Consider the following 14,007-nt stretch of genomic DNA (forward strand, 5'->3'; position numbering starts at 1 on the left):
CAGAAACAAAATGATCATTTATGCATAACCTCAGTCTTCCTTGCTTAAGTACATAGAAAGAGCAAATACACTATGGATTTTTTTTTTCGAAGAGGTTTGTGGTTACTGTTTGTTTTACTTGTTTTTACGTAGGGAAGCTTTGTTGGCCTTTAAAATGTAATTTAATAATGTAACTGATGTATTTTTGCCACCAATAAAACAAATACACATGACAAGATGAATGCATACTCATTTCTGCCTGTAAGATTTGTTTTTAAATTATTCTATTTGCAACCAGGGGTAAAATATGAGATCCTTTCTTTACCCTCTGCCAAAAGTAAGCTGATTTCCTCAACCCACGTGAACAGTTGAGTGTAAGTCTAGCGTGCTGGCGTGTTTGAGTCTCCAGACTCGTGTCCTGCCATCTATGGGCACACAGACATCCACCCTGGTTACACTGGATGGGGCAAGGCTCAGTTGGCACATCTCCGGTTTGACTATGAAGATTGTGCTGACAACGTACCTATCCCTGTGTCTCCCGCATCTGCCCACTGGACAGAGAAAGAAAACGTACTCGGTAGAGTGCAGTTGCTCGCATCCACTCTCTCCACTTAATATACGATGTGTTACTCCTCTCCCCACGTGCGTTCCGAGCGCTGGATCACACAGACGCACAACCACACACGTGCACAGCGTACCTCGCCCCGCCGCAGGCCGGCACACGCCCTCGGCGCACCCCAATCACCCCTCTCCAGACTCCACGGCCCCTCCCCCCACCCCCATCCGCACTCCACGTGGACGCACCCGGCGCCAGGAGGTCGCGCTGCCCACGAGCCCCTCGCTGGTCCCCGCAGTGGGAGGGAAGGCGCGGCCCAGGGGTCGGACGGACAAAGCGGGCGTCCAATCGAGCCCAGTACTGCCTCCCCGAAGGGAGGGAGCGGCGGCTCGGACGGGCCCAATGAGCGGGGAGCCCGAGTGGGACTTCCTCCCGGAATCCCGTTGGCCAGAATAGCGGGGCCGTGGGTGACACGTAAGTTGGGTGGGAGGCGGCGGCGACAAAGGCTCGGCAGCCCAGTCCGTGACACCGGCCCGCAATCCCCCCAACCCGGCCAAGCAGCCGGCCCCCACCCGTCACCCACCGTCAACGCCGCGCGCGGAGGCGTCGCCTGGAGCCCGGGTCCCTTTGTTGAGGGCACACCCCCTCTTTTGGTGGCGACAAAGTAGCGCAGTGGGAACCGCCGCGAGGGGGCGGGGAGGGGCCGGGGCGGGACTCCGAGCGCCGCCGGGGGTAGCCGGGCCAAAAAGTGGGGAGGCGGAAAGAAGGCCAGCGGCGTCTGGGGACAAGCGCGAGGACAGCCCGCTCAGAACTATGCGGAGGGCCCCCTCCCGGGCCCGGACACTCGCAAAGAGACAGCTTCGCAAAAGTTTGGCGGCGGCGGCCCGGGCGGCGTCGATGGCTGCGCGCCCCGCGGCGCGCGGGGGCTGAGCGGTCGCCACTTCCCCTTGGGCCCGGCTTTTGTGTCTGGCTTCTCCTGGCCCTCATGCTGCGTCCGGCCACCTCCTGCGGCGGCCGCTGCTGAGGCGCTCGCTCGGGCCGCGGGGCGGAGGAGACGGCGGCGGGGGCGGCCGCGGCGCGGGGTCCAGGCGGGACGATGGGAAACGGGATGTGCTCCCGAAAGCAGAAGCGGATCTTCCAGACGCTGCTGCTGCTCACCGTGGTCTTCGGCTTTCTCTACGGCGCGATGCTGTACTATGAGCTGCAGACACAGCTGCGGAAAGCCGAGGCGGTGGCGCTCAAGTACCAGCAGCACCAGGAGTCCCTTTCCGCCCAGTTACAAGGTACGGTGAACGGGACGCGCGCGGCCAGTGGCCAACTTTGTCCCGCGCCTCCGCCACAGCTGGAAAAGTAGCCTTGGTGAGCCTTGGGCCCTGCGGGCGCCACCTCTGACCTTCAGGGACACGAGAGGCGAGCCTTGCAGGGCGGCCGGGCCCCAGAATGTCAGGGGATGTGACATCCCCGATGTCCCGGCTCCTCGGGCGGTTATGTTTGAAGTGGGCAGGTAGCGCCAGCCTCTGGCCCCGCTGGACTTTGAATGGGCGGGTGCACACTGAGTCCTTCACCAGCCCTTATCAAAGGCCCGGCGACAGTTCACGCAGGCAAACCAGGAGCCCTGGCTCCGGTTCTGCCAGCCCGTCCCGAAGAGGCATAGCTGTGCTGGTTTCTAGGGATTTCCATTTGACTTTGTTAGTAGCCTAAGAAATGGGGAGCTTGGCAGAGATTTCTCAAGCTGCTGTTTTTTTTTAAGAGAAGCCATGACCGGGCTGCCCAAACTGATGGCCTAGTCGAATGGCACCTAAACCTGCTAGTTTCTGTTAATGGGGTGACTAGGCACGTTGGATTTGTTAGAAGAGTCCACGCCACTACTACTGTTCACCAACCTGCAGCTATGTTTTTTTGGGGAAAAAAAAGAAAGTTTGTCTTCTTGAGTAACTTACTTTATCATGGAGTTGGGTGTGTGTGTGTGTGTGTATTTTACAATTAGTGTTGAGAAGCCCAAGAAGAGAAACAGTTCACTTTGCCAGACACAGCAAACACTACGTGGGCAGGACCTGCAGAAAGACTTGCAGCGCCTATCATTCTATTTTAGAGTCTCATTTAATGTGAATTTCAGAAACATAAATGACGCGTGACTGCAAAGTAAGCACCATGTGGTCTTGTTAAGAGCATCGTCATCCGACACACGTTTTGAAAGCTTTCACTTGTACCTGTGGTTAATTTTCAACACTTACGCAGCCCTCTCCCCAACCAGAAAAAAAAATAAATAAAAAAACTTAGCAGTGAAATGTTGACAGTCATTGCTGAGAAGGCAAATATAGCTTATTTCATATTAGTAGGAAGATACAAGCTAGATAGATCTGTCCATGTATGTGTATACAAATGTAAAACAGATGCCTTTTCATTGCTTTAGCTATTTTGAGTATGTTTTAGTAAAAAAAAAAAAAATTAAGATGAGAGAAAATGATGTACAGCTGATTGCTTGGTCTTATTTGCTCTTCCCAACTTGGAAGAAAGGAAAGTACTTTTAGCTTCTTGAAGCTGCGTAGCCACAGGCAGTGAAAATATGTGAGCTGGGCTTGGTTCAAAAGGAAAACCTGTTTTGATATGGTCTTAGGTTAAAAAAAAACTTTTCTTAAAACTTCTTGCCATTTACCCATGGATTATTGTTGGTATGCAAAGTATGGATATTTATTTACATACTTATTTAGATGGTATCAGCGGCTTCCTTGTGATGTTCAGGGCATTTAGACCAGGAGGAAAATGTGCTAAGAGTACAATGACAGGACTGGCTTTTCACACTCATTGTTGGAAGGGGCTTGTGTGGTGAATTATGAGGTTGGTGCTTTGGTTTCTTACTTTAGGAGACGGGTGAGAGCAGGCGCTGTCATACTCATCAACACAGCCCAGTGCACAGTGCGTGAGGGGAGCAATGTGTGTTTATGCAATTAACAAGTAAAATTATCCTAAACTAGTGAGAAAATTAACCCCACACACTTTTGTCTGCTTTCCTAGGCTTCATGTCCCTGTCTCTGCTTTTTGAAAAAACAAAACAAGGTAACAACTACAAAATATTTTACCCAAGTTTGCAGCAGCCTCAACTGCCAGTGCTGACACTCATTGGTCAAGGCCCTGGTTTCTGAGTCATGGCCTTTATGTTGCAGTATGCCCTTTCGGAAGTCAGTCTCGATTTCTTTTCTACTTTTGTCTTCTTTTGGCAGTGGTAGTGGGGGAAGGTGGTGGTAAGTGGTAATACAGGACTATTAAAATACACATTTGCTCTGCAGCAGGGGATGAAAAATTGTTGTAGCTACTTTGAATGAGTAGCCTTAAAGGCCATTTCTTAATTTACTCTTTAGCCATTTCCTCTTGAACTGCAACAATTATAATGTGGTTAGGCATGAAAAATTATTTCCCAAGGCAAGCTACAGGTTTTATTTTTAATGGGTTCACAATTGACTTCTGTAGCATTTATTTTGGATTTCACATCTGCAGGCCATTTAATGAAGATTTTTCTGGTGGTATACAGGTTGGCTTCCCTTTACCAATGACAAATGACATTTTACTCAGTAATGCTATGTACCGCCTGCATTTGTTTTTAGGGCTTAGACTTGCCATTCTTCTGTCTTACTTAGTTACATGAGATGTTTTGACCTGGCTTGGATTTTTTAATGGCCACTGATAGTTAAGATCAGAGTTAACCATCAGTGGCCTTCTTTAAAAAAAATACAACTCTTGAAATGTTGAAGTACTTTGGCCCTGTAATTTGAAGGTATACATTTGTTAAATGAGCATATTTAGGTCGTCTTCAGTTTAAGAATGGGTTGTACTCCAGAGTTTATTTTGAAAGTAGGTTATGTCTAACTCCAAGTGCATTTTGTAGTAGGACAATTCCATAAACAGGAGATGGAAAAGTTCCAAGACAGGCAACCCCCTCTCCACTGAAAACAAATGTCTATGTCTGCCAGCCTGTCTATTTACTATCTTCCACCCATGCTCTCTCTTAATTTTATTGAGAAGCGGGGCAGAGGTTACATATTAGTGGCAGAGGCAGCACTAACAACCTTTGAGCAGCACATTGTTTCCTTACTCTTTTACATTTTTCAAAACTCCTTTCATGTCAGCCGTGAGCCATTCTCTGTGTCTACACATAGTGATTCTTAGCTTTGACTGGGCATTAGAATTACCTGAGCAGCTCCCAGACCAATAAAATCACAATCTATGGGGGCATAGGGATGGAACACACCTGGCAGTCTCCCCAGGTGATTACTGTGTGCAGCCAAGGTTGAGAATTACAGCTCTGTAATCTTAAAACTCAGCCACTTCACAGTTACTTCACCTGCTTGCCCACAAAGACATTTGAAGTTTTTTTGTTTGTTTTTTTTTTCCACCTTGAGCATGTGATTCAAATTCTAGTCCTGCAGCCTTTTTTGTGAACTTGGGCCTTATTTTTCTCACATAATGGAAATTAGAATGACTTATTCCATAGGGATATTGTGAGGATAAAATAATTAATCAAATTAAGCTGCTAACTAACATACCTGGCACATAGTACGTATTGCTCATTAAAGATTAGCTGTTACTATTGTCACAGTCCCTGTATGAGGTAAGATATTTCATTTTTCTCTTTGCCAGGTTTGTTGTGGGTCAAATTTTAGAATTGATAGAATTTATTTTTATCATTAGCCACCTCTTTTTGTTATACTTAAATGAACATCAAAGAAAATAGGTAAACTCTCATAAGTCTGTGTACTTTACTCTGGAGAAGCTACCTTCCCTGACAATTTAATCTTAGGGAATAGTTACTCATTAACTCTCTTCTGTATCATTTCAGATTAGGAGCAAGTGTAACTGCTAGAGGTAGGCAATAACCGTTTGCACTAAAATCTGGGAGAGAGATATAACTATTTAAATTTTTAAAAAGTAGGGGCTGTTGCCATTCTGCTCATTCTGGAAATACTGTATGACATAATTGCAGCGTTCTTGGTTTTCCCAGTGATGACCAGAAACCGTCAAGAAAAGGTTTATATAAAGTTTTCTATGCTACTGTTCCTAAGTGTATTACAACTATTTAAAATAAAGAAGTTTGGTGCTAAGAGTCATGCTGTTGTTACATTAGTTGTCCTTTGCATCCTGTTCCCCTAACTAGCAGGATGGATACCCCACTAGCCTGAACATGAACACATTATATTGTAACTGGTTACTTTGTTTTCAACCTACCTTGAATCTTTTTTTTGTTTTTAAGTTTCTTTCAGCCCAGGACCAGGCTTCTTTAATTCTTGTGTCTCTAGTACCTGGTGCCTGGCATATAGTAGGTGCTCAATAAATAGTAGGTCTATATACCGATCTGGTATTTTCTCTCTGCCTATGAATGTGCTTATATATGTTGAGCAATAAAGTGTAATGGATAAGGACTGAGGAGTCAGAGCACTTGGATTTGATTTCTTGTGGTTTTTCTTTGTTGTTGTTTATTTTGTTTGTTTGTTTGTTTTTTAAAACCAGCTGTGTGATCTTGGGCAAGTTCCTTAAGTTGTCTGACCTGTTTTCATCATATGAAGTAATCAGGATAATAGAGCTTCAATATGGGCTGTCATGAGGATTAATAGTGTCACCCAGCACATAATTCTTAGCAGGGTGTAGCTTGCATTTTGGACTATTGGGTAACCTCAGGAGCAAGAGTTGTTCACACAGCTCAGTAATTTAGACCCACGGGGGCGGACAACGCATGGTACCGTGTTTCCCCGAAGATAAGACCTAGCCAGACCATCAACTCTACTGCGTCTTTCGAAGCAAAAATTAATATAAGACCCGGTCTAATTTTAATATAAGACCAGCTATAATATAATATTATATAATATAATACCGGGTCTTATATTAATTGTTGCTCCAGAAGATGCATTAGAGCTGATGGTCTGGCTAGGTCTTATTTTTGGGGAAACATGGTAGGTAGGTATGCTCGTTTTCTAGTGCAAAATTAGGACTTAATAAATATCAATTAGATATTGATGATTAAATAAACATTTTCACTGAAGTACGTGTTACAGTTAAAAGGAGGTATTTATCAACCTATTTTTGTTGCATTCTTCTCTGTTTTAAAAATGGGACAGAATTATTACTCCTTAGGGTCAACTGAAAACTTAGTAGTTTTTATTTATATGTGAAACCCTGCCGTAAAATTCATTCCCTGAATAAAAGACAATGGCTTCTAGATGCTTTTTGAAAATTTTACTCAGTTAAGCATTCTGTTTAATGTATATGATTTGCACAAATAGGTTTGATTCCACACATAGTATCTGCCTTAGTCATCCTTGTAAATTGGAACGTGCCAATACTGGTTGACCATGTCAGAGAATTGCTCATCATCTGTGAACCTTTAGTTTTAGTCCCGGTTGGATTGAAAACCTCACTTTGATTGTTTTGTATTCTCCCCTGCTTTACCAAGGACAGTTTCTTATAGGGCTGGGGCACAAGTCCAGGTTTCAGTGACTTCATGAATGAGTGAACTGGAGTTAGGGTAATGGCGACTGAAGCTGGCGGGGACCAAAACGCGAAGGATTTGAAAGAAACCAGAAGAAAGGAGAGAGAGAAAAGGGTATTAATATCAGTTCATGACTTTCAAAGCATTGAGAATGATTCTTACACACATCTTTATGTCCAAAAAGGAAAGAAACACACTAGTGAAGGGAGTGGGTTTCTGGTCAGATACAATTTGAATGCAACTCTGGTGCTTACCTGTAGAGTGACCCTGGCCAGGCAAGTAACTTCTCTGAACTTCAGATCCTCATATTTAATTTTGGATAGCAATGTGTATCTTGCACACACTGGTATGGATTAGAAACAGTACACCTGAAGTGACGAGCGTGAATCCTGGAGTGCATTCCTGCTCCATTTATTAGGCGATCAGGACGACTGTTGCTGGATTAGTATCGGGCTGTTTTTTTCATTTTGCCACAGTTTACTACATCTCGTAGGTAATAGTTTTATTGGTTATGTCCTAAATACAGCTCTTTTCAGAACCGTGTGGCCATCTTGGCTGAAACTTTTATTTGATTTAAGATACTCTCACTCTGTCGTTTCTGCCATTTTGACCTTTTTTTGGTAAGAAAAGACCTGAAAACATTTATGTGGTAGCAACTAAGAGTTACTGTTTTTCATTTTGACAACTAAGTGTTCTTTTATCATTGAGGACATAATGTTTTTGCTTCTTTTGCCAGTCAGTGGTTTGTGGGTTTTGTAGCTTTGTTTGGAAGTGAAAGTTATGTAACTTTATTATAATAGAAAAATGGCAAACTACATTTTTGTTTCAAGCCAGTGTTATTTGAAGTGAATTGATTGTGATAGAATTTTGCAAGTTTGTTTGAAAGAATTAAATTACTGACTCTCGGTGGTGAGCACACAATGTGATATATATAGATGATGTATTATAGAATTGTACACTTGAAACCTATGTTATTTTACTAACCATTGTCACCCCAATAAATTTAATTTTAAAAGAATTTAATTATTTTAAATAGATAACTTTTATTGAGTATCTACTGTGTTCAAGTACTGTGCTAAGCATGTTACATGCATTTTCTTATTTAAAAGTGACACAAGCATTTTAATGTGAATGAGCAATCTGAGGACCAGAGGGGTTAGTTAACATGCCAGTGTCAAGGTCTAATCTAATGAAACTGAGCTTAGAACCCTGATGTGACTTCCGATCTCATGTTCTCTCCACAGTACTCCATCGCCTGGGAAATTATTTTAGTGTTTCATGACACTATTACTGGTTTTGAAAAAGTAGGTTAGATGGGTCGTATGAGGATTCAAGATAAAATTTAGCATCAGAACTAACAGGTGTGACTATTTGATGCAGCATTTCTAGAGTGTAAGACAGTTGCTCCTGTTACACAGCTGATTTTGGTTGATACTGGAATTGATTTTAGGTGGTATGCAGATCCTGCATAAAATAGCATCGAATCACATAATAAGAAACATATGCCCTTTTGAATGCTCTTTCGGTGTGTTCTTGAGAAGTCAAGGAGAAACTCTCAATTTGATACTAGAATCATTCTCCTAGATAGAGTTGCTCTTTTTTTCCCTCGGAGCAGACTTCAGGCAGCCAGCAGCCTGAAAGCTAGATTTAATAATTGTTTTGTTGTTTTATTGCATTGAAATTGAAATCCATTCATGCTGTGTAAGTCAGATTTTTCACTTACAATGTACTAGTATAAAGTTTTCTCTTTAGAAGTTTATTTTAGGAGAAAACGTGAATATTTGGCATCCCATAAGTAAGAACTCCTGTCTGGAGTACCTGCATATCTGGAGTTTAGGAATTAATTAACTGTTTTAATTTGACATGAACACTGAATTTTCCAGTTAAGAAAACAATGCGGAAGCTGATGAATCACCTACTATGGGTCTCAAGCTAGGCACAGAGCCCACATATCCTGACTTCCTGCACAATGTAACGTTCCTCCACTATACTCTGCTCTCTCTGGAGAACAGCAACACCCTCTTCTCATTTAGAACAGAAATCGGTGTTGCTATTTTTAACAATGCTATGTATTTCTGAATGGCATATCTGTGTTCTTTGCTTTTCTCCATCTGTGAGTGCCTATCCAGAGGACATACCAGTGATTGCCCTTCACTAATGAGCCTTACTAAATAGTCTCAACCTGGAGGGACAAGGACATGAAATAAATTGCTGTTTGTGACAATATGACATTTAAAAAATACTGCTTTAACTATTTTTCATATATAAAATGTCAGTATGATAGATAGTGAACAGAAGAGGAGAAGATGCTGTCTGAAGGGCAAGGCATAATAGAACATTCAAATGACATCATTTCTTTTCCTTTGAGAGTTAGTGAATTTCAGAAAAAATATATAATTATTTTAGGAGAGTTAAACATTCCGTTTCCCATTTCATATCTCACTTAGACCTCTTAGGTGGAATTTTTGTAATAAACAACAAAACTGCAAATCAAGATATTTAAGAGAGCATTCCCATTGCTTGTGTACTCTCAACGATAGCTTGTTGCTATAAAATAAATATCCTAAACATAAATTAAAATTGGGTAGCTGATAACTACTGGAGTATTTAGTTTTGTTAGTGTAGATAGTTTATCACATTTTACATTAGTAAGATTTAATATTATGAATCTGATTCCTATTGTGTCAATCTCTCAACCTATTAACAAGCATTTCAAGAGAATTTTTAAAAGGACTTTATGTGCTTTTTAAATGTTTGATGCTATGAACATGTTAACTTGTACTGATGTCAGACATTGCTTTTATCAGAAGATGAAAAATAAATCCTCTTTATAGGTGAGCATCAGCTCAAAATCCAGAAGTCATCTAAGTTTGATCTGGGTGTGGGTGAACAAAGCTCTTTGGGTATAGTTCCTCATGTACAACTTTTCAAGTACAGTTCTTCTTCATCTGTAGATCTGTGAAACTAAACAGTCAAGATTTTTTATCTCAACACAACCAACACACAGGAGTGGGGCAGGCATCAGATACCTCCACATTCTTTTTTCAACAAAACAGAAAATCCAAAGTATGTAGGAATCACTGGTTCATAGTCATTCTGAAGTCCAGCTGGGCAAATATTCCTTGACTAGGTTTTCAGGCCTGGGAATAATTCTCCATGACTGCTGGTTCTACCCTTTGGACTATTGGTATCACTCTCTGAGTCATCCTTCCTTTTTCATGAAAGATAGGATGTGTCTGCAGCCGAGTTTTCTCAGGCTGCTTCCAGCCAGTAGAATTTTTGGAACCTATTTCCATTTTGTACCGTATCTGTCCCTTTCTATTCTATTTCTGACCTGTTTCCATTTTGTACTGTATCTGTCAAACTGGTAGTTTCCGCTGATAAAACACTCTCAAAACTTCTATGGGTCTCCTATGAAGCTTGTTGGGATTGACTCTGTTAGACAAAAACCACACCCACATATTTCTTGGAGATAAATCCGTCTCTACCTTGGGCTTCTGCTGAGACAAAGGAGAGACAATGCCCTTTAACTTCCAAAAGGCCTCTTGAAAAAGGTTCTGTGAGCCACACTCTTAAACTTTTGGGAGATGCCATGGTCTGACTGAATAATTCTCCGAGACACCACCACATTCAAAGTCTTAACAAGGATTTGAAAAAACACAACCTCAGTCTCATCTTTAGATCATGTTTTATTTTGATAGTTCTCTTGAATTAATCTTTGCTTGGAAGCTATTTCTTAATTTTAGCATTGTTTGTTGTCAGGAGAGGCTGAGAATTTTCAAAACCATCAAGTCCTGCCTACTTTTTGTTTAGTAGTCCTGTCCTTTATCTTCTCACAATTAACTATAAATTAGGAAGAAGAAACCAAGTAGCACCTTCAACATTTTGCTGGGAAATCTCCTTAGTTATATCACCCAGTTCATGTCGCACATTTCTTACTCCTCCTACAGTTACAAGTGACTGCAGGTCATGTCACTGTACATAAGTGTGGGTATTGTTAAACCTATCACGACGTAATTTCCAGTTTCAAATAAAATTTTCCTCACTAGCATTTATGCCCTTTCTAGCAATCTCTTCAGAGTCCAAAATTCTGTGAACAGTGTGTTCAAAGCACTTTACACTCTCACTCACACTCTTCTTGAAGCCCACTTCACAGTTCCAAAGCCACTCTCACATTTTAGATTTTTGTTATGGCAGCACCACACTTCCTAGTAGTTATCCTACTTGCATAGCAAATTATCCCCAAACTGAATTACCTTAGAACAACAAATACTATCTTACGGTTTCTGTTGGAAAGGAATCTGGGCTTAGCTGGGTGCTTCTCTGGAGATCTGTCGTGATGTGGCATGATGAAGCTGCTGACCAGGGTTGAAGTCATCTCAAAACTCAACTGGGATTGAAGACTCTGCTTCAGGATTCCCAGAAGGCCTCAGAAGATCTGTGTCCGATCTCACTCATCTGGGCCTTTCCATAAGGCTTTCCACAGTTCCAACATGGAATTTAACAACATGATAACTTCCTCCCCTCAGGGCAAGAGATCCAAGAGACAGTTAGAGAGTGTGTAAGAACCCAAGATAAAAGCTGAAAGTATTTTTCGTAACCTAATCTTGAAAGTGATAAAACATTACTTCTGCCCTATTCTGTTCATTAGAATTGAATCACTAAGTTCAGCTCAAGCTCAAGAGAAGTGGTTTTGTGAAGGTATGAATAACACAAGATGGGGACCATTGGGGCCATGTTAGTAGCTGCCCACCACAAGGTGAGAATGTTGTTACTTTCATTGTTGGCATATCATTACCAAGGTCCTCATAAGCTGACATTTATTGAACACCAGGCACTGTTTTCAATTATTTTCCTGGATTATGCAACGTAATACTTTTGTAGAAAAACATTTTGTTCATATTAAGTGTGATTTACCATTTAATTTGAAGTATATTAGCAGGAAGTGACATTTGAAATTATGGCAATTCAGAGGAAGAGTATCTGGTGGTTAAACTATCTGAGCTGGAAAAATTAAAAGGAAAGAGAATTCCGGGTAACTCTGAAGTATAAATTGAACCAGTAGGCTGTCAGGAGAAATCACAAAGTGGAAGGCACCATGTCCTTGGGGAGTTTCAAAAATCGATTGACAATATGTGAAAATTTCCCACTCCCACAGTGACAAGTAGATGGGAATACAGCGCAGTTTGTTAGTTCATACAGTGTTTTTCACTTGCTTTTCAATATTCCTTCTGACTTTATAGACTGCAGTCCTTGGTGAAGACTTTGGTATTTGATAGAAGACATTTTTTATAGAGTTTCAATGGTCTTAGATAAAAATCTTTGATTTAAAGAAAGAACATTAACTGCTTGACTGGTAATTTCAACTTATTCATTCATCCCTACTTTGAAAGTCAAGTTTAAAATACTGCAATATGTGAATATTCTTTTGTGATATTTATAAAAATAGAGCACAAGAGCATATTATGAAAAAGTTATTAAATGTTTTCTGAACAATTTTAATGCCTGATTCAGTATGACCTCACTCTCCTAAACATATTTTAATAGTTATAAATGCATGAGATAAATATCTATTTTCTTTTCGACTTTCCTAAACGTTTCTTAAGAGATTGGATTGGGAAATGGATAGAGAATATTTTGTCAAAATGTTTGAGGCCATATTCCATTCAAGAATCAAGGCGAGTTCTGTTCTTGTCATTGAGAAGTTGCTGTTGAATTTCTGTAGTATAAGTGATTCTCTTCCTGCCCACTCCTATCTGTACAGGTGCCAGGTTGTTGCTGTGACAGTTAGTGTCACTTTATGTTGCTGTGGACTTCTCTTGGTGATATTCATGTGGATATCACAAGGCTCCTGTAATGGGTGGTCTCTGTTCGCTGTCCCAAAAACCAAAATAGCAAAAATTCCCTACATGTTCTACAATGCAGTGCTAACATGTGCAGTATGGTTCTTAGGGAGATGTACAGGAAATAAATAAAAATATATATATATATATATATGTGTGTGTGTGTGTGTGTGTGTGTGTGTGTGTATGTATATATAAATATATATATTTTTATATTTTATAAATATATAAATATATATATACACACACATACATATATGTACATATACACACACACAAATATATGTGTATATTTTTTTTGGTATTTTTTATATTATATATTTTTTCCTTTCTCATATACCTTTTACTCCCTGTGATGGTTAGGGTCCATAAGCATTGAACTAAAGGGTGCTCATTTCTGTTGAAACTGTCCAAGGAAGCAGTAGCTAAGAGTTAGCTGAATAACGGTATAGCTCTTACATACACTCCAAGATGTCGTCATCTGAGGATCCCACGGTAGCAACACTTTGAGTGGAGGCTGAACCTTTAAAAAAAGACTGTTCTGTTTTATTGTTGGCTTCCAGCTGTTCTTAAAACTGCCTCCCACCCAGCGACAACTCAATCCTAAGACCACACCGTGGGTCTTGTCTCTGAGGTGACATTTTCAATTTGGGATCCATGGGGGTCCATGAACTTTCTGAAAAATATGTCACTTTTGTATATGTGCCATTTCCAAGACAGAGCCATAGCGTTTATCAGATCCTCAAAGCACCAGTGACCTGAAAAAGATTAAGAACCACTGCTTTAGGGCAAATTCCTCTTTGTGAGGTCTTTTTGAGCCCACCTTGGAATTTGACCTCCCCTGGTCCCTTCCTATGAATTCTCTAGAAAGTGACTGGGTTTGTAATGGGGTAATAATGCTCACTACTATTCCCCTAAAGCCCTAACCCACTTCACCCACCTCAGAATTAAGAGGAATCCTGATTAGGGACCTAAATGGCATTTAATAGTTGTGTTCCTATAATCCAGTTCTAATTGCTTAGTAAATAATAATAATAAAAAATGCTTTACAATCACGTGAGAAACTTATAGTTTTCATGTTGCTTTATAGTCATGATATCACTTGGTACTGAAAACAACACTGTGATATAGAGTAAGGCAATATGGTATAT

General features: G+C 41.1%; 1 protein-coding gene across 9 annotated transcripts in view; it reads left to right on the top strand.

Moving 5' to 3' along the window:
- Positions 1-1,289: 1,289 nt before the first annotated feature.
- The window catches only part of GOLIM4 (golgi integral membrane protein 4), a gene marked incomplete at its 5' end in the record, with an annotated part of 75,698 nt that continues 62,980 nt past the window's right edge, over positions 1,290-14,007 (top strand). For 6 of the 9 annotated variants that reach the window (XR_013994489.1, XM_081067088.1, XM_081067092.1 and 3 more), the window contains one exon: positions 1,632-1,818. Coding sequence is in view for 8 of the 9 variants with exons in the window: in XM_081067088.1 (XP_080923214.1) it covers positions 1,632-1,818 (187 nt within the window). Of the gene's footprint in view, positions 1,819-14,007 lie in introns of all 9 variants that reach the window. The other 3 variants (XM_081067094.1, XM_081067093.1, XM_081067087.1) reach the window with 2 other exon arrangements.

The sequence above is a fragment of the Rhinolophus hipposideros genome (genome assembly GCF_964194185.1).
Source record: "Rhinolophus hipposideros genome assembly, chromosome: 2".
NCBI classification, from domain to species: Eukaryota; Metazoa; Chordata; class Mammalia; order Chiroptera; family Rhinolophidae; genus Rhinolophus; species Rhinolophus hipposideros.